Genomic DNA, 20,725 nt, shown 5'->3' on the forward strand with positions numbered 1-20,725 from the left:
GAGAAATACTTTGGAATACAGCGTAATTAAGGAGAGACAGATTTTGAGGGTTGGTTTCGTTCTTTCCCAAAAAAAGTTTAAGTCGTTCTATTGGCTAGTTTTGAGCCTAACATTTCTAACCAATAGAATTTGGTTTCTTTTTGACTTATCCAAAAACAAAAACAACATACCATGAGACGAAGTGAAGTTGGTTCATTACGAAGAAGCTGAGAATTGCCAATGATGTTCCATGGAAGAAAAGGAAAATGAAAAAGCGTAGAAAAATTAGAAAAAATAAAATATTGACAAGGATACTTTAAACAAAAAGAAACATTATTAAAAAAATTCATTTAGAGATCAAAGTCAAAGGCAGCGAGGTAGTATTTGAGATTCGTGCAGAGTCATCTGAATCATCCAAGAAGGATTTTAAGGAATAGGGAGTATTGAGCATAAAATACTTTCATGTTAAACGAGAGAAATGAGAAGAAACAAGTTCCTCATAGAAAAAAAAGCAATACTGGAAATTCTTAGCCATGGGCTCGAAAATTAGTCGTTGTAAGAGATTCTTTAAAAGTATAAAACATTTATAAAAAAATAAAACTTGTGTGTCTCTTTTTCTTACTTTTCACGGTACTGCATTCCACATTATATTTTGGTAAAAAATTCATCGTGTTTTCATTTTCGTGATTTTTCGTACACGAAACCATAAAAATGTTTTTCTTTTGTATGCACATTATTTGATGGGGATAGCTACTCGTTTCAACGAGATTGTCGACAATATTTATAACATATTCTTTAAATGATCTCAACCATTTTTTTGAAAGCGATTTATCAAAACTTTGGCGAGATAAGTGGTCAGTAAAATGTCCACATGCATGTCCAGTTTCGCGCGTTGCGTTGTAATGGTTCTTCAAACGTAATGTGTGTTATTACTTGTATATTTAACATGTTTCTGAGCTTTTGGGTCGCCGTAAACTATGATTTACCTGGTCAGTTGATTAAAATCGAACGTTCAGAATCTTCGGTTCGTTCAGCATTAAGCTTTGTTTACACAACGAAGTATCGCTTCGACATTGTTAGGCGTCCTGTGTTAATTAATTAAGGCTCCATATACACGATGTAAAAATCTTTATCCACAATCTTTTAACACCGCTGCATAGGGTAACAACTCCTCTTCTAACTTTTTGTGTTTTGAACAATAAAAACGCATGCGCATGATCAAATCATGTAAGCGCCAAAGAATGTTGCCGACTCGGCATACGATATAAGTGGCATGTGTGCCGGATCGACACCAATCGCTAGCTGGTCACCCTCCATGAGTCTAAAGACACCATTCGCACTGGTCGTATAAAAACCCTGGCCGTTCGGCACATGATTGGGTTTCGTGGAAAAACCACGTAAAATAATGTATTTTGTGCTATCCGGGTTATATCTGTGTTTACGGAAATGATAAACATAATGACATAAATGTGGGTCGATCCCTTCCTCGTCAGCTTGAAAAAACACTTGAGAATAAATGTGATAAAACCCATATTCTTTGATAGTGATTATTCCTTTCTTGAATTGGATTTTTCCGTTGATGGTTGTGTAGCTTCCTTTCTCGTCAAAGCTGGTTAGAATACCTAAGGGTTTAAGTTAGAAGTGTTATAACAAATGAAAACTTTCAGGTAAAACAAGAGACAAGAAAACTTTAAAATATGTTATAAAACTGTATAAAAAGGTGTTAACTTATAAATAAAGTCAACCTAAATGCCAACTGTCAACAACAAAAAAAGAGAATTAGACCAAAGTTTCCAAGACAATAGTTTTGGTAAACTTAAACTCTCCTATTACGGCGTTAGGGTTGATAAGTGTAGCAAAGCGCAAGCTTATAGCATGCAGTTTAAAGGCAGTTTCACAGAGTTACAAACTTTTTTAATTGGTAACACAAAATTTCAATCTGTTCATACCTTTCGGCATACCATCCAGAGGAGATAGGAATTGATAACCGCTCGCATGGACGACAGGCAGGTTCGGAATCTAAAAGATAATGCAGACCAATTTCGGTGAATTAAACTGAAAAACACATAAAAGTCAGTATAAGTTTTTACAGTAATAGAAATCAGGCTGATTGACCCACTAATTGGAGTAAAAAAGGTTTACCAGGTATATGTATTTCCTAACGAGAAAAATAGAAATAAAATTACCACAAAATAAAAATTGATCATGACTGAATCTTAAACCAATCCCAAGAGGAGTACTTAGTAACGTGATCAAAAACTGAGCAAATCTATTTTCATCTTTGGATATTAACAAAGGAAAAAGCTAACAAAAAGTTAAAACAATAAGCTTCCAGACCAGGGTTTTTTGGACCAGGGTTTTTTGAACCAGGACTACGGTCATTCAAATGTTAAGCAACGGCCACCCTGCGAACAAGTTTGGAGTAATTTACTAATCCGACCACAGCAATAAACAAGAGATTTCCGGCAGTTATCTAGAAAAGTGTATATTGCTTACCGATGCTCTTCCAGGTTCTCCCTTTTCACCTCGGATACCTTGAGGACCTGGCAATCCTATGGTTCCCACATCTCCACGTGGTCCAGCTTTCCCTAGAAGGTGAAATGAAAAAGGTCATTAACTGTTCAAATTCAAACATTCACTCAATAGGATTCTCACTTCAGACCGAAAAACGATTTTAAGAAACAAATTAGGCCAGATTAGGTAAAGTCTTCACATTTTTGCTGAATTTTGAGACGGAAAAAATTATTTTTAACCCGGCTGAAATCTAATCAAATATCCTTTTGTTTCGTAACGCTTTCTAGCCTTATTTTATGAAGAAGGTTTAGAAACATCACAAAAACATCAGGTATCAAAAGGCTAAAAAGGGCGTTGATAAATCGAATAAAACAACTTATAAATATCTTTACATTTCATCAAAACTAGTAGATAAAAATATAGAAAAATTGAATATAATATACCAATATTTACCTGGGGGACCACGAGGACCTCTTTCTCCGATGCCTTTCGATCCAGTAGGGCCGGCTGGGCCTGGAGGACCTGGCTTTCCTGTAGAAGTAATAAAGACATTGTTGCAAAGGGCACAGTCTATATAATATCATAGATAGATCATTACTGTGTTTGGTTAATCAACAATCAAAATGGAGTATGAGTATGTATGTTTTAAGGGAGGTTGAAATACGATAAGTATTCGTGGACTAAAGAAGATTTAATTAGGGTGATTATATAAATAAATAAGTGAATTTGGATTAGTAAAAATGGTTAACCTCTTTTTCCTTTACGCCCTTTACGCCCTGTAAAGAAAAATGAATTAGATAGTTTTGATTAGTAAAGTTATTATTGAAAATTAAAACCTATTATTTAGGCTAGTCCCAAAAAATTCAAAACGGTATGCTAAAAAATATGCATAAAATAGAGACAGGTCCCGAATAACTTCCTTTTCAGTGTATTGAAGACAATTTAGAATAGGGCCCTAATTTACCGTCCATTGAGGAATGGGAAACGTGTGTACTGGAAAGATGTAATTTGTAACATTTAGATGGTTTTTAGGGGTAAGTAATTTTTCTCATTTTTAAGTTGTCACTTATTGACTGGCCAGCATTCGTTTCGGTTGGGTTCACAACCAAGATTCTGGGTACATTTCAAAAGCATTGATATCACAGTTCAAAAGAATTCGATCCAAAGAGTCTGTCAATGAAAAAATACACACAAAAAAGAATCAATTTCAATATGTATTTCGATGAGCCCTTTGGTTGACAAGTTGACATCTTGACGTGTTAGTCAGAAAGGTTTCATCAGTACCGTCATAGTGTCCTCCCCCCCCTGGATCCAGGGGGGAATGGGTTTTGAGGTCAAAAGGACGTATATGGGGGAAAGAATTTTTTTGAAGCCAGAGTGGTGGAAAACGAGGGGGGGAATGGAAAATTTTCATTCTAGGCATGGGGGGGGGATTCACCAAAATCAATTCAAAATTGAAAAACATCTGGTTTTACTATCACTCAATTGGGTGTATAGCATATGCCTTTTCAAATTTTGATCAAAATAATTAGATTGGAGAGAATCTTTGAGTTAATGCAATTTCAATTTACATAATTTATTGACGATAATGATATATAAACAAAGGTAAAATTGGGCTCTTCCAGAAAATGTCCATACATTGTGGGTGGAAGATATATTGTCCGGGGGATAGCGAAAAATCATCAAAACTTGCCTTGTCCGGGGAGTAAATTTGCTCTAACCGGGGGGTCAACTAATGCTTGTCCAGAGGGAAAACCCATTGTCCGGGGGGCCAAAAGTCACTTTGTCCGGGGGTAAATCACTGAAAATTGTTATATCATCCACCCCCATATTCAATTTTTTTCTGGAAAAGCCCATTTGTCAAAAAAGGCTACACAAACAACTAAAAGCGAAAAAATAATAGGAGGATTTCATAAGGCATGAAAAGCCCCGCCCAAAAAAATCCGTAAACCCTGCTTAGGATGATTTGAATTACAAGGTAAAATGAAAATCTGCTGCATCAAAAATATCAATTTAACTATGTAGTAAAGAGAAAACCAGGAAAGAGAGAAAAAGATATTTGAAATGAAGAAAAATAAAATGACAAAGTTCAGTCATTGATATATGAAACTCTGTGCTCTTAAAAAATCTTATTTCAAAAATCAGTCAATCAATCAAGAAAATCATCCCTGTGCAAAGAGAAATCGATTTCAAGATACCAAATCAATGACAAATAATGTCTATCGAACTAACGAACAAAGTCTGGAAAGGGGTGGACAAAATGTTGATTTAATTGAATGACTTTCCATAGTTCGTATGATCTGTACCGTAACATAATTCTTCTGAGATTGGTGCTATGGAATGGAGGGCGAAATCTGCAAACTTACACCATACTATAACATATGCTTCTGCTCATCCGCTATCGGGAAACTTATTATTATAGGAAGTAGAGAGGTCGGCAAAACAGAATACACTCTTTTTTTTTTGTAAGGACAATTTTATAAGAACATCAAGGCCCAAAAATGCCGAAAAATAAGAACAATTTAGTTTAAAATGAGAGATGAGCCTGGCATGTTATAATCTTAAACATTTGAGACCCAAAATAAAAAAAAGTGGGTACAAAGGCTCAACTCCCTCAATATTGCCCTAAACATAAGAACGACCTTGCTGCAAATATCAACCCCAACAAAAATTTACTGGTATAAAAGTAGTATAATGGGCAGGTAGAATATTTTGAAATCATTAAAATCAATATTTCTCTGTGGCATTTGTATTTGTATGAGGTCAACGGCTGCTGGTCAGTGGTCAGGTTGCTATAAATAAATAATACAAAAGGGGTTCCAAACGTAGCTTGTGATGATAGAAAAAAACACCAAGGAAAACCTCACATAAAAACAACAACCATATGATAAATAGGAAAAAAACGAAATTAGTGTTTCTATAGCAACATTGACGTCAAATGTAATCACAAACAATTGTCCCAATATGGCGGTCAATCAGACCATACTTAACAAAAAGTACGTCAAGAAGTGACAAAACTTGGATGTCTTTTTGGAGGGAAAGACAGGATAATAGTGCTTTATCTTGACTAAAGGTTTCAATTACTAATAGTTTATTTCCAAAAAGATTGATTCCAATATTAGTTTTATCGAATGCCCAAAATTTTACCAGGTTTCATGTCCGAGCTTTTGTGCTTATATAAAAATTACTACCTATGTGCAGATCATATGACCGTGCTTTAATACATAAATGGATCAGTACTGGCTTATTGTTGTGTTGATAAAATTGCGTACAAAACAAATAAAAACCAACAGTGGCGGTATATAGATCTTTCTGTATGTGTTTTATTGCCTAATGTATGCCAAAGAAAGTCTAAAAGCATTATCAAATAAAGACTTAGTTCATAAATGCTATTTTACTATGAATTACAAAAGCTTGTATGATCTTGCATTAGATTTTTATGAATGAACTAATCTCTATAGGGATTTCTTGAAAATACACCCATGACATGTATTTTGTATTATGGTCTTTACTCGATTATCTGAAATAGTAGTAACGTAGTTAGACTGGAGTCGTTTATAATGCATGTAATACTAATAATAAACACAAATAATGATACGGGATTTAGTTTGTATAAACGACTGGAAGAATCCGGTGTTCCAGCCTTATAGATACCGGGCCTAGCTACGCAGAAACTTGCGTAGCGAGAAAACATTTTATTAAGCAACAACAAACTCTCAAAATAAAATCAACTCAAATGAAACATTTTTAACACACAAATCCACACACATTTTATTTTCAAGAATTTTTTTTGAGCGGAAAAAATTTTAATTGCGATATTGACACTTTTTTTTGTTTGGAGTTAGTGCACAAAGGTTTCTAGACGACTAAAATTTACTTTTTTGATTTATTTCTAATATGTCTGAATTAGTCGTCTAGCTTGCTAGACTATAACGTAGTAGTCAGCGAGCAAAACATTTTAAGATCAATCTTCAAAGTTAATTAAAAAACTCACTACAAGGAGCTGAACTAAATTTTACCTGGTTCTAAGGCCATGACGATGAAAACGAATAAAATATTTCGGGGGGGGGGCTTCTTGGGCGAATAAATACGGGGATATGCCGCTGGTCAGGATACCTTTTTTCACCTTTTCACCAAATTCACAGGCCTCCTGGAAGGTATTGCGGCCTTATTTGGAAGTTATAGCTTCTAATTAGATGCTTCCATGTTAAAGATTTTGCAATAAACGCACAACTGTTGTTATTGTTTTGAGAAAAACATTTCTCTCACAGACCTATAAACAACACTAGATCATATGATTTGCAATACAGTCTTTCTTCAAGCTGTGCCGAATTACAAAATATCGCCCACAAGAAAGGGAGACTGTTTCATTTTAAACAAAAAATATTTTTTACTTAATGTTAAAAGTCTGTATGATGGCACAACATGCCTCATGTTGTTGCAAGCTGACTCAGCGCTGTCTCGTTTTTATTAAAAGAACCATGAATCAAGTTTAGAACCTTTGAACATTCCGGGTTTTATTTTTTAACCTCCGGTGAAACTCTCCTGCCTTATACAACGTTCATCTAACGTTGTATGAACGCTAACAAGATATTAGACGGACGGGCATTGTTCAGACTTCTTTCGCCAACCAACTTGGCTATCTTTGCTTAAAACCAGAATTCCAAATGATATGTTCATAATCTTATATATTTGTTACTAAATGTTACTAAGTTTTTTTAGAGCCATTTTATGTTCTTATAAAAGAAATATACAGATAGGAAGAGTGGTAGGATTGACTAATCCATAAAATGTAGTAATCTCAAATCATTCCATAAGTTCATTCATAAATTTGTTTTAATGATTTCGTCAATTTACTCTCTAAATGTGAGAATAACTGAAATTCCTTGGATTTTTTATCAACAAACGCGATGTGATATTTTACTAACTGAAATCTGACATAAAGTCGAAAGGATATATTGTGATGTAGAAAGGGAAGGGAAAATATGAAGGAATTTCGTGAAAATATCATTAGATGAAAAAATGTGTCAAGATTTTTGTGAGCACCACAACCTCGATGGTTTGATGAAAGTTTTTTCATCACTGAATTTGTTGACAAGTTAAGGCGGGAGCATAATTTTTTTTTTTTGGACAATAAAAAGTAAAATTCTTTATAATAAAGGACCAACTAAACCCTCTCCCACATAGATATAAAAATACTTTGTGAATGCATCATCCGGAGCTTTCCTTTGATTCTCATACAATAAGTTATTACGAACAACGTCATCTAGAAATCTATCTTAGGGTCATATTACTCTCGGGCTTATACCAAGAATTAGTTTTGATTGGCACACAGCATTGCATCAACGTCCATCTAACATCTACAACATTCATAACTGAATCAAGGTTGTTTGGCAGTTAAGGACCGAAACCAAAACATCTTATTGTAGATTCTAAGAACCTCCTCAACTTATACAAAAAAGTGCAAAGATCATTCAAAATAGCAACCCGTATATAGGACCACGTTTTAGAATAAAAAATGTCATCATCTAGTTTTTAACAGGAAATTGGTTCAGTAACCACACACTACTACAAGAAAATAATTTAATATCATTTTGCTTTCTCAAAAAAACGACGATCATTTATAATGATAAATCTAAGTCATCATGCATGTGTATCTTTTAATTAAATTCGTGTCGCTGGTCCCTTTAATTCAAATAAATAAACGTTATGTTAGCCACGAGTAACTATTTCCTGATGCAGCAAATTTGTTTCGACTTAAATGGATCTTATCCACTTAATTTCTTCACGTTTTCTGTGCCAACTCAAGAAGCTCTTCACTGAAAGTATCAATGGAAAAGATCAACTTAACAAACAATTCAAATTTGTTTTGGGATTTCTAAAATAATTTATTGAGGTTTCAAGGCGATATGAATTAATTTATAGATGATCGTTATGTTAAATGAATTTACCGTTGACTCTCTCTAATTCGACCTTTAAGGAACCTAGGTAGTATATCCAAGATAGTTACTTCGAATTAAAGAAGGATTCGAGCTATGAAGAGCTTTTGGAAGACCTAAAAATGTCGGACGAACCCAGGACTCTCTATAAACTCTGTTCCTTGTATCTCACATAAAGCTCACGTGACGTCGAAAATCATGGGAATATAAACACATGCTGAGCCTGGGATAACATGATGCAATACTTTAATAGGCTATAGTTTAATATATAATATCTAGCTTAAAAACTTAGAATACAGAATTTTGCTTTGTAATGTACACGGATAAGAATATCAGGCATCAATAGTCTGAGGTAAGGGGGTTTTAAATTGTACTAAAGAGATATCCTGTCTTATTAGTAGCTCCTTAAATTGACAACTGAATCAGGAACCTCCCAGTTCCACCTAACAAACGGTCCAGACTGGTTAAAACCAGCTATCACGAAAGCAGATACTTTCGATTGATGTAATTAAGTTAGAAAAGCCAAAAATGGGTGGTTTCATGCACTGTAAAAGCAATGAATCGAATCCATTCAAAAAGACAAAAAAAGGACCCAGATAATACAAAACATATGAATCAAACCGGAAGTATCAAGAAATGAGATAGGGCTGTACTTTAAGGTTATAAATATAATACGGAGTGGCAGTGAATTATACCTAAGTAAAAAAAGCAGGCCGATAATAAGCAAAAAGAAAGCATTTTATACGCCCATTATACTAAAGACAAAAATTGATCTAAAGGGGAACTTCAGAAAATAAATTTCCGAAGGGCATGGTGAGGCATTTTGAAAATTATGCAATAAAGAGAAAGTAAGTCCTTATATTGGCCTAAGGGTAGGGTTGAATCAATTTCCTTTAAAGATTTCTTAAGGTGATTAATTATTATAAAAATGGAAAAAAAGTCAAGACGGTTTTAAGTATTGTTTGTCGATTCCACTTCGTAACCTTGTGAGGAAATGGACAAAAAAGATTTTTATTCTGTATTCAAACAATACCATTTTGGTTTTGATAAAAACTTTGATATCAAAACACACGGTTAAAGCCCTCTATTATTCATGATGACAACGTTCTCTTATAAAGACAATTAATTCATCAATTTTCAATTTCTTTATAAATGTCTTTATGCCTGTATTGTGAAACGACTAGTAATCGTTAAGCCTTTTTTAAAAGAGCACAGATTAAGTCTTAAAAAGGCCCAGCAGTAACAAGTGCATCAATGACCCCATTGTACAATGAAAACCTCCGAAAATAGAGCAGACATTGTCATTCAATCTTTATAAATACAGGAAGCGTGTTTTTTTTGGAAAAACTTCACAGTTGTATTGCAAAAGGAGACTTCCAAAAAATATCTCGATGAGCTTTTTTAATAAGTCTCCAGGTTTTTTTGGGCAAACATTCGATTTTTGACGTAAGCTTAAACTTTGGAAGCTCTTACAGTAGGGGAAAAGTGAATTATAGCGTCAGGACACTTGAAAGGCTTCTTTTTTCAGAAAACCATCAAGGTGGAGCTCACCAAGAAACGGAATAAGGGCATCACTAAATGAGTGCATTCCTTTGCAACTTTTAATCAATATTTAATATAAAGTGTTCAAAGCATTTTATAAGAATCAGGTAAACAGATAGCCGAATGACCTACAAAAATGTACCAAGTTTTAAAGGCAAACTGCTTGTGCCCGAAAAAATGCGAGTTTGCGTATGAAGTTTTTTAATTTTTATGAGAAACTTTTTAATTTTTTCTCAAAAAGTTTCTAAAGTGAAAATTCGCTTTTGTTGGAGAAATCTAAAAACTAAAATATATTTGATAAGATAGTGTAATACACATTACATAAAAAACCAAAAAATTTTGAGGTCAACCGAAACGAATGCATATACCCGGAAAGATAATTGCCACATTTTCTACCCCATTATTGATCATTAAGGCAAAGAATGAGTCGAACAAACTAAGTAGACAACACACATGGAAAAATACCTCTCAAGTGTGAACAAAATCAAAGGTCAAAGCCCTTGAAAACATATTGACAAAGGGAATTCAATTTCACTATGATTTGCAAGAAAGGAGCATCGCAAAACACATTTGTCTGGTTAATAACAAAATGCCTCTTTCTGAAGGACGGTTGATTAGTTTATATCTTTAACCAAAAACTTGCCATCAGATCACGGCGAATAAATAGATTTTTGTTTTTAAGTGTTACATTACGTAATTGCGCCTGCTCAATTTGATTAATGCACAAAAGTCTTGATAACCCAAAATAAGATTTAAGCATACTACCCCAAGAGCTAAAGCTAAGCGAGGCAAACAGACTCTCGTCAGAAATCCATCCGTTTAGGAAAAGTGGGTTTAAAACATACTTGACTAAGTAATAATAGCTCATACCTCTTTCTCCCCGTAAACCAGGTTGACCTGTGTAAGAAAGAAAAGTGAAAAAATTAATCAAAATGAAACAGTAAGCAAATCAAAGTTATCTGACTTGGAGGACTGCAATAGTCCCTCCGGTTAAAATATTTCGAAAGTTACCCACCATTATGTAAGTTTTTAATAACAAAATTGTAAATTTAATAAGGGGTAATGCATTGTGGGACCGTGATCCCAAACTAAAAATTTATAGCAGTTAAATTAAAACTAATTTTCGGCTGATAAACTTTGACTTGACTAAGCGTGTATGTAGCCTAAATACTTTAATATAAAAACTGATCTGACTTTAAAAAGCCAAAAACTTCTGAAGAGTTCTGAAGAGTTTTGCGACAATTATGATTTTTTAACAAACCAGAAAATATTCTTCGCATACAAACAAGGATGATGAGTTGTTAATTTCATATTAAAAAAAAGTGAGCTGTTCGTTAAAGAACAAGACTTTTGGTTCAAAATCTTATAAGATGTTCAGACGTTACGGTTCCGTATCGCTCCGGAACGAAACGGTTCAGAAACAAAATTCGAAACGTCAATAAAGAAGACGTTACAAAGCAAAACAGATCGAAACAGTTTCGCTCTACTTTTTTTATCGGAACGGAACTGCTCCGTTTTCTTGTTCCAAAACGTTCCGAAACTAATATGAACACTCTCGATCCAAAACGGGAACCATATCGGAGCGACACGAAACTGTAACGTCTGAAACATGAGCGAGATTATGTATCTGGAATTCTCTACGGCTACGGCTAAAGCGGCGAGGGAAATGGCGAGTAAGGCAAGTAATGGCGGGTGAAAGCAAGTTCGATAATTGACGTACGGTATTATGTCGACTTTGCTTATACGGTGTTTTGGTGTTTTTCCCGTACAGAGCAAAGTAGACAACGACATGTCGCCTTTGGTGACGACCCGCATGGGCAGCCCCGCAACCGTAGCCGTAGAATATCTCCGATACATAATCTCACTATGGTTTAAATCTACGTTGAGAGTTAACACTGCACATTAAAACAACTAGTTACTTTTATAACGGTTACTTTTAATAAAGAATGTACATGATCAACATTTCAAATTTCAAAAACGTTGGTTTTTCGGATAAATCCTGGAAAAAAGAATCATGCACGTGGCTCACACGTGTTTTACCTATCATTTAATTAGAAATGGCGGATAGATTAAGCGAGGTAAAAAGTATTGCAAAGTCTTTGAGAGAGGTTTTATATAATACTCTGTTTTTACATACGAGTTTTAACAAAATATACTCAAAACCATCATTTTTGGAGATAATTCGACCTAAAAGCTCATTTCATAAAAATGTTGTCAAAAATATTGTATTTAAATGAAACAGACAATAGCAAAAATCATCCCCCTTTATTTATAAGAACAATTTTGAAAGAATAATGCTAAGCCTGAAATTGATGAATTTTTTGCCCTAAAAATGAGAAAAAGATACGAACAAAAACAAAAATTCACTGTAGTTCTTATAAAAAATTGTGTTCTCGTGGAGGTTCTGATAATCTCTGTGTTATCTTAAAGACTTGCTGTGTTTTGAATAATAATATACATGGTAAATAAAGACGGAAGGACTTCTTTATTTTCAAAAGCTAATTCTATAATCTTCAAGGTCTTTTATAGATCAAGTGCACGATATATACTGTCAGAGGTATTGCAAAAAATAACCATCTAGATCTCCAATTGAATTTGATTGGATTCCCAAAGTTCCTCTAGTCTGAATATATCAGATATTTAATCCTTATGACTCGAATCTCTGAGCAGATTTTTATTACTCCAAGCATGACACGTATTCATTTTAAATGCCATGGCTCATTAAGTCGTAAACATAAATTTACCCAGGACGTTTCGCTTTCGTTTTTAAGGCAAAAGACATCGCGGGATGTTTTGGCTGAACAGCCAGGTCAGATCATCACAATTGCCACATCCCTTTAGAGCAAAGCGTGGTGCGTGCAGAATGGAAGATCTGTTATGAGATTATAACAAGTTATATTTAAGAAAGTTGTATGCTTTTATAAAAAAATAGTGCGCGCACTATGAAATAGCAGCCTTACTACACGGCATATTACCGACCAAGATTATCCTTTGTCTTGAAATACAATTTAAGTGAAAAATGGATGGACTGATATTTTATCACCGTCATCATTTTTAGCTTATCGCATCATATTAAAAACAATATGTGATATTAATGAGTACGTTTTTTTCAAGTGTGTGTTATTAATCATATAAAAAATATAGTGCATCTCTGGGAAATACATCTAATTACCGCACACGTGTCTTATTACTTTGCTGCCATCAATTTTTGTTGATTTTAAGAGATAATACACGTATAAGGAATTGTTAAGGAACTGCTCAGGCTGAGAATAAGAAAACTAGTTTTAAGGAATCCAATTTTTGCGAATCCAAACTTAGCAGCTACGTAAATAAGGAACTCGATAAGGAACTTTGAGGCTGAAATTCTCTGTAAAAATTCCTCCAACGTGTATTTTCATTTAGTGAACATCATTAATGAAACTGCCATAACCCTTGATGCGGTATAAACTTTGGATGCATAACCTTTTGCTTGCCTTTTATTGCATTTTGCAGCCTACACGTTTATAAGAACATAAGGCTTCGATGCCCAAAATGTTAAGAACAAGTAAGAACATTTAAAGGCTTTGCAGACTCTAAAATACTCAATTTCTAAGAGAAATGGGCAAAAATGCTCGAAAAATAGTGAAAATAAGAACATGTTAAGAACATTTTTAGGCTAAAAATCAAAAAGCTAAGAACATCCGAAGGCTTCAAAAATTTTGGATGTTCTTATAAAAAAACGTGTAGTTGAATTTTGGATTAGTTGGTAAACAATTTGAAATCATTTGAAAAAGTGCAAAACGGAGACCAAAGTATAGTAAATTGCAATGCATTTTGTTTCATTTCAAGTCCAAATACGTTTCTTTATGTATTGTTGAAGGAAAAACTACAAACCCTAAGACACAATTAGGGGATGGGTGGAGTCGTGAAAGCAAACATCTCGGACACAACGGACACCACTCAACCCCTATTTTGACCCTTTGATTTGATTTGATTTGTAATGACCAAGATTCGAGTCGATTTGAGAAGACATACATGATAACCTTTTTAGACGGACAAAATCTAACTGATAGAGGGGACACGTTTAAAATTGAAATCTAACCATTTTAAAATCGAGACACTTCTGATGCAATAACCTGATAGGTGAAACCACTTAAAATTCTATATAAGGTATGGGCAAAATTGACATCAATTAGGAATTAGATTATTACTAAAATACAGACCCCATAGGATGATTAATAAATGTAAGTCAAGGTTGGGTGGGAGTGAGTCTTTCTTGTTTAAAATTTTTGAGTCTTAACAAAACAACAAAACACGAGTAGTGTGACATATATCTGGTAGATGACTTTTTTATTACCATGAGATTGAAAACAAAATATCAAATGATACCCTCATGGGTAATGTATACTGATACGTGCAATAACTTATGTAAGCACCAAAAGATGGTCTTTTTTTATAAGAAACTTGGTTTTTTCCCACTAACTCAATATTTCTGAAAGACGGTTTCAATTTCATTATATACGGAAAATATTGATAAATGAACCTTTATCCGTCATAAATTTTGATCCTTCCTCCTCAGACCCACTGCTGCTTCAATACTTAAAGTCCAAAAGATTTTCATGATTTTAACAGGAAGGAACTATTAATAATTCTAGGAATAGGTCTTGACAATTGAAATTTACCTCGTGTTATGTATGGGCTTATCAGGGACGAGATGGAGTTTTTAGAAGCTCTTATTTGATTTGATTGGTCATTAATCAATAAAACAATTCTGTTACTTTTTCTAAAGAACGCGTCATTTTTTATTATTTCAAATGACCAATTATTAAAGTATCTTATAAAAACTCCATCTGATCTGGCTTATCAAGAAGGGCTCATAAGAGTTTCGTTGCTATGAAATAGTAAGCCAAAATGAGCAAGGGGCAAAGAGGGAACAAAAAATATTTCAAAATGATTAATGATATTGATTGAAATAAAGTTACTTAGAAATAACCAATTCTGAAAGACAGTTTAAAATAATCATTCTTAAGCAACACTCCTTATTTAAAAAAGTGCTTAAAAACATCCCCCCACAAAGTGATGACACCAATATTGAGGAGAACTTTGTTAGATTTTTGATTGGAACGAGGTGTTAGATAATATTCCTTTCTCAACAAAAACCAAACTATCAAACATTAAGCTGGACATTTTTACAAGAAGTATTATAGTTGGACTTGTTACTGCATTAGAAACAAATTATTTTATCTCTTACAATGAAAAGGATATTTTTATTCTTTAATGTATCCAATAATATGAGCAACTTGTAAAAATTTCTATTCAGTCATTTCAAAAATATACACTCAGATTTGATATCAATGATGTGAAAATGGACTTGTTAATAAGGGGGTATCGAGCCTTCCCCATATCTAGTTCAGTTTTGAGATCAAGTAACAGTATCATCGTCTATGGAGGTCATTTTGGTCTAATTCCCTATGGTTGAAGTAAAATTTTAAGACTATTATGAAGTGCCTCGAAGATCAAAATTCTGATATTAGATCTATATGCAAGTTTTCAAAAAATCCTTGATGAGTTGGAGTAGTGAATTTGAAGAAATCTGTTAGAGCTGATTATTTGACTCAGTGAACAGCCCAAATACTAACATAAAGTGATAATACCATACAAGGGTCTTGGAAATTTCATTTTGTAATTAGAGTATTTGAATCTCTTTTTCCTTTGTTGCTTTTTAAGAAGGCACCATTCAGAACCCCTACATATCCATAACATTCATTACAAGCTATTATGTTGTTTTGCCATAGGTTTCTTTTGCACTATTGCATTTTATATTAGGATATGAATCGTCTGACAAAATTACATGGGGGCTTTTATATCATTATTATAATGATTGGTATATAAAAAGGTCATGTCATAAGGCAAGCAAGTAAAAAGACATTTTGTTTACCATATTGAAACTGTTATAATATTAAGTTGTTATGGTTTGAAAAGACTGTAGATGACGTTTTGGTGTTTAAAAAAGAAACCTATTTTCACAAAAACAATTTAAAAACAAAAAGTTGAACTAAACACTGGTCCTCGATATAGAAATAACATATTCAAAAGTTTAAGAGTTTTATTGATAGATAACGATAACCACAATTTTTGAGCAGTTTTTGAAACCACAAAACTCTTTTCTTTAAACACCCTTCACTATACTGACCTATCAATGGAATTGACTTTTTTCTTGGTCAAGCCATTGTTCAAAAGGTTCTAATTTAGGGAATTATCTGTAATTACTAATTTTTAGCTCTAGTGCCCAAAAACAAAGGATTTAAATAAAATACAAAGAAATTATGATAATTTCAAGGAAATAGATGAGACCTACTTTTCTCATAAAATTTAAAAGGGTAATTTCTGTGTTCATATTTTCTTTTGAGAGATTAAAACTTCTGAGATTCAACTGAATGTGGTGAACTGAAAATTACCGAATGTGTATAATAAGGGATGTATAAAAATTAATTTGGTAAGGCTAATTGATTTGCTTCCCATCAATTTCTCTCATCGTCACTCACGTGAAAATTTTCAAATGATATTAAAGAATAAATCATAAGTAAATCATACTAAAAAGAAAGTTAACGGGCAGATTAACAAGAAATAAATAGAATATATCCATTGAATCTGAAACAAAAATTCCCGTGTGAAAATATCATTGATATTTTGGCCACAGCCTCTTTTTTCACACAGCCTCTTTTTGACATACTAGTCAACAAGTTTTTGAATTTTTTTTTTTGTGTTTTCAAAATGTTTATTAGAATGTGGGAGTAGAGAAAACTGTCAATGTCGAGAAATCATTTTACACTATTTGATGAATGGCAGCATCAAAACATATCAGGTTTAGCATATTCCAAAGAGGTTTTAAAGTGTCTAGAATGAGGGAAGTTTCTAAATCTCATAGAAGAATGTAAAATTGTTTCAGAATTCTTAATAGTAAAACATACAAAAAGAAGTCAAATAATTAAAGTGTGATTTTGAAATTTCTATGAATTTGATTGATGGATTCAGGAGACAATGGGGGAGATAGACATTTCTACTGTGTCCCTTGATACAAATAGTCACTACAAAATCAATAATACGATAAAGTAGCTGTGCTCAGGCAAACATTAGATTGATTGTAAATGTACACTCAAAATCCATTCACACTAGGTTTAGTGAACCTTGTTTACCTTGAATATATTTTCTTTCGCTTAGACATTTTAATGTGACAATTTGTATAACGTTTCCCTTGCCCCCTTTTTTGCTTTAAACAAATTTTGTGACTTAAAACAAACTTTTCAAAATGTCACTGATTGTGACTAGTTCTTCACAGATACTAAATATATGAGAAAGGTTTGTTCACACATCTAGGCTAAAAGACCTAAACAAAGATTCCTTTTAAACTGAATTTCTAAAATTAGTATGCAACTTCTAACTGTTTCACAGCAGGACCTCAAATAAGCTAAGCTAAAAAGATAGAAAACAGTACCCTGAGAGTTTAAAGAACCTAGAGCAGACCTGAAAATACCAAAAAGTTTATTCTAACAAAAATTATTGATTTTTAATTGAAAGAGTTTTGGCTTATCAAAAATAAATAGTAGGTTGTTTATTATTTTGAGGGATCAACGCATAAATTTATTGGCCAACTGAAACATTTCGGTATGTTTATCTTAAATTTATGTGAAGTGTTTTTAAAGTGCTACCGTCACCATTCTAATATGTATATAATGTCAAATCTATCAAAAAGAAGCACTTTACTGTCTGTTGTCTTTTTTGACCATGCAAAAAAGCCTAAACATTTGAATACGAACAGCAGTAAAAAATGGGATAATTTTCACACAGAAAGAGTGCTGAGAAACTGCTGAAATATTTCTTTGCCTGAATTATGGTAAAATCCTCTATTTTTTTTATATCCAGCAAAATTAAATGGTCTAGAAATAAACTGACTGGTTTTTGTCATCCATTACAATTTTATTAGGTTTAATAAGGATTACATCAATCTGACCTTGAATTAAAATTATTACAATGAGTTGGTTGGAAACAATAAAGAACTGAATCAATATTTCAATGGAAACATTGTGGTCACGTTAGAGAACATCAACGGTTTCTCAACTTTGAACGATTAAGTAAAACCAATCATTTCACATTTACGACCAGTAAACAAGGAATGTATTTTCAAGAGCTGAAGTATAATTAGAAACTTTAAATTTGTTATGGTTTCAGCTTTCCTTTTTCTGAATGAAATTTTTCGCTTATCTTTCCTTCAGCCAAAAATATGATGACATAAATAAAAAATGATTAGACACCAAATTGTCAATGTGACAGGCTAAGTCAGCCTTGTGTATCCACAATTTAGACAGTTTCTAGCTCCATTGTAAAGAATTGGAAAGATAAAATCAAAGAGAAAATGCTAACTTTCATAACCTGATATCACAAGAAAAAAAGTCTACTTTGTAATTCTCTCCTTCATCATGATAAGAAAATACATTTTAATAACAGTACAAGATTTAATTCAGGGACTTAATCTAAATGCTGAAATTAACGTGCTCATCCAAAAGCAAGTATCGATAAGCTATGTGTAAAGGAGCTTAACAAACATAACTAAATATCACACTACCAACTGAATTATAACAACGCTAAATCTCAGTCTCTCTATCCCTCTCTCTCAACTCTGCCATTGTAACTTGTAAAAATAAAACTGCTAAATCAAGAAATTAAAAATGTTTTTAGTGCTATTAGAAAAGCTGAAAATTTCAGAACAAGGTTTAAAAGAGGCAATTAATTATCCTTTGTTTAGTTAAAGAAAGCTTTATCCTAAAAGATTTAATTTTCTTACCAATGCAAGTGCATTCTGTACCATTTTTCAACGTCAAACTTTGAATCTTCGCCAAAAATGGTACTGGTGAATTTCGTGCAGACTCTGGCTCTTTGTGAGTATAGCGTCTTCTCTACAAAATACAAGCCAATTTTTGTTGTCAATAATATAGGAGCACCAATTTCTACAAGGTTTAATTTCTCTCATTCAGAAAATGCTAATCCATCAATTAAACAATCTAGAGTAATTCTTACAAAATGGTTTTAGAAAGTTGGCAGCATTTCTAACACAGCAATAAGTTTATGAGAAATTGATATTAATTACAAATCAAGGATCTATATTTATCTTGATGCATGAGAAATGTCTTTCTTGATGAATCAAATTTGTTAGCCTTACCAATTCTAGCGGGACTTTGGTCTCTAGTATGTGTAACTTATCCAGGAATTTTGTAGGTTTACGTGTTTTCTCCTCAGTAGTTGCCTTTTGTTCAGCAGGTCTCTCAGTAGTTTTTTGCTCAGTCCTATTTGCATTTCTATGATTGACACTATAGCCTTTCGATATTGGGTCATCGTGCAGTCTCCTAGTCCTCGTATGTAAACTTAAACTATCGTCCATACTCGTTTTCAAGTTCTTTAGCATCATAAACAAAATAATTATTAGCACCAATAAAACAATATTGAAAAGTCCTTGTAAAACAAAGAAATACTTATTTCTTTGGCAACTTTTACAACAGTCTTTCGGGTTATGGTAGGTAACTTCTGTCACAGCAGGGACCGGTTTACTTGTTTGATTTTCATTACACTCCTTTGAGCTAACATTGTCACTAGTTATAAATCCCATATTTCCAACGAATTCAAAAATATGGTCCTGAACTGAATCTATATTTCAACACATGAGCTCTGCTTGAATATCAACAAATTACGCTTGTTTAAGGAAGGACAATTTCTCCTGAAAGGATCCAGTGATATAAAGTATCGAGCAAAACAACAAAAATACAACAAAAAGCCTCGATAAATAAAACGTTGATACCAACAACACGTTAAATATCCATCTTTCCACAATAACAAAAACAAAATCACTGAAGACCAGAATAATAACTCGTTGTGAAAATAGTGTTTAGCAGTAATACAATAACAATTTTTTTCTTCGTTGAAAAGTTCTCTCAAACTAAAAAGAACGACATGAAACTTCTCTCCTTGCTACCGCCACTACGATGTCAACTTTTGGAGTGTGTATCTTCTAAATGAATTATAGGGCCGTTTCACAAAACGGCCCGTGTGATAAATGAAAACAATAGAAAATGCAATCAGTTGACTGTTAAAACTTCATGTCAAGAGTAGTAGCTCAAATATATATGTGAAAGTAAAAAGGCTCTTTTAGTAATCAATTCTATTCATTATTTCTCGTCTTTTTTTGTTTATAAAGTATGATTCAGTTACATTGATTAAAAGCTTGAAAATGATTGACAAAGGTCATCAAAGTTTTTGTCAACACCTTTTTTCTCAAAAAACGAAACGGTTTTTATCCTATTTTTAAAAGATTTTTGTCTGGCTGTTCTTTTTCTTTTTGGCGCACGTGTGAAAAGAGTCTGAAAGAAGATGAGAGTCGATTGTGGAGCAATCCCTTTGTTTTGCTTCAACCTGATTGGAAGAACGGAACCGCGATTACGCAATACAAAATAATCCCGATTTTATCCCCGATAAATCAAAGATTTATTATGCCGCGCGCGCGGCAAGCTTGAAATTTACCGGAACCAGCAATACTTTTCCGCTTATTTCAAGACTACGGAATACGGAAAACCGATCCACCCGAAAGCCCACAACCGCCCTTTTCGCGCCTTTCTGTTTTTGTACTATTATTCCCGCTTATAATATTTCGGTAAATTCTAATATGTTTGAAAAGTTGAAGAATGTTTCTAAGGTTTAAGGTTATAGACTGTCCTCTCGCTTGA

The 20,725-nt window shown here is 33.3% G+C and overlaps 1 protein-coding gene across 2 annotated transcripts; it reads right to left on the minus strand.

Annotated features, from left to right (window-relative positions):
• Positions 1-480: 480 nt before the first annotated feature.
• On the minus strand, positions 481-19,999 carry LOC136821137 (uncharacterized). 2 transcript variants are annotated; one of them, XM_067077361.1, is made up of 8 exons: positions 19,171-19,989; positions 18,796-18,907; positions 10,845-10,871; positions 3,243-3,269; positions 2,947-3,024; positions 2,476-2,567; positions 1,929-1,998; positions 481-1,601 (listed from the first exon to the last, which is right to left on the minus strand). In XM_067077361.1, exons 1-8 carry the CDS (start codon positions 19,612-19,614, stop codon positions 1,198-1,200), a joined length of 1,254 nt encoding a protein of 417 aa, XP_066933462.1. In that variant the 5' UTR covers positions 19,615-19,989; the 3' UTR covers positions 481-1,197. The 2 variants fall into 2 exon arrangements, with proteins under 2 accessions (XP_066933462.1, XP_066933463.1); XM_067077362.1 differs by lacking the exon at positions 3,243-3,269 and having other exon boundaries at positions 704-1,601; positions 19,171-19,999.
• Positions 20,000-20,725: the final 726 nt, after the last annotated feature.

This window comes from Clytia hemisphaerica, unplaced genomic scaffold, assembly GCF_902728285.1.
Source record: "Clytia hemisphaerica strain Z4C2 unplaced genomic scaffold, Clytia hemisphaerica genome assembly, whole genome shotgun sequence".
In the NCBI taxonomy this organism is placed as follows: domain Eukaryota; kingdom Metazoa; phylum Cnidaria; class Hydrozoa; order Leptothecata; family Clytiidae; genus Clytia; species Clytia hemisphaerica.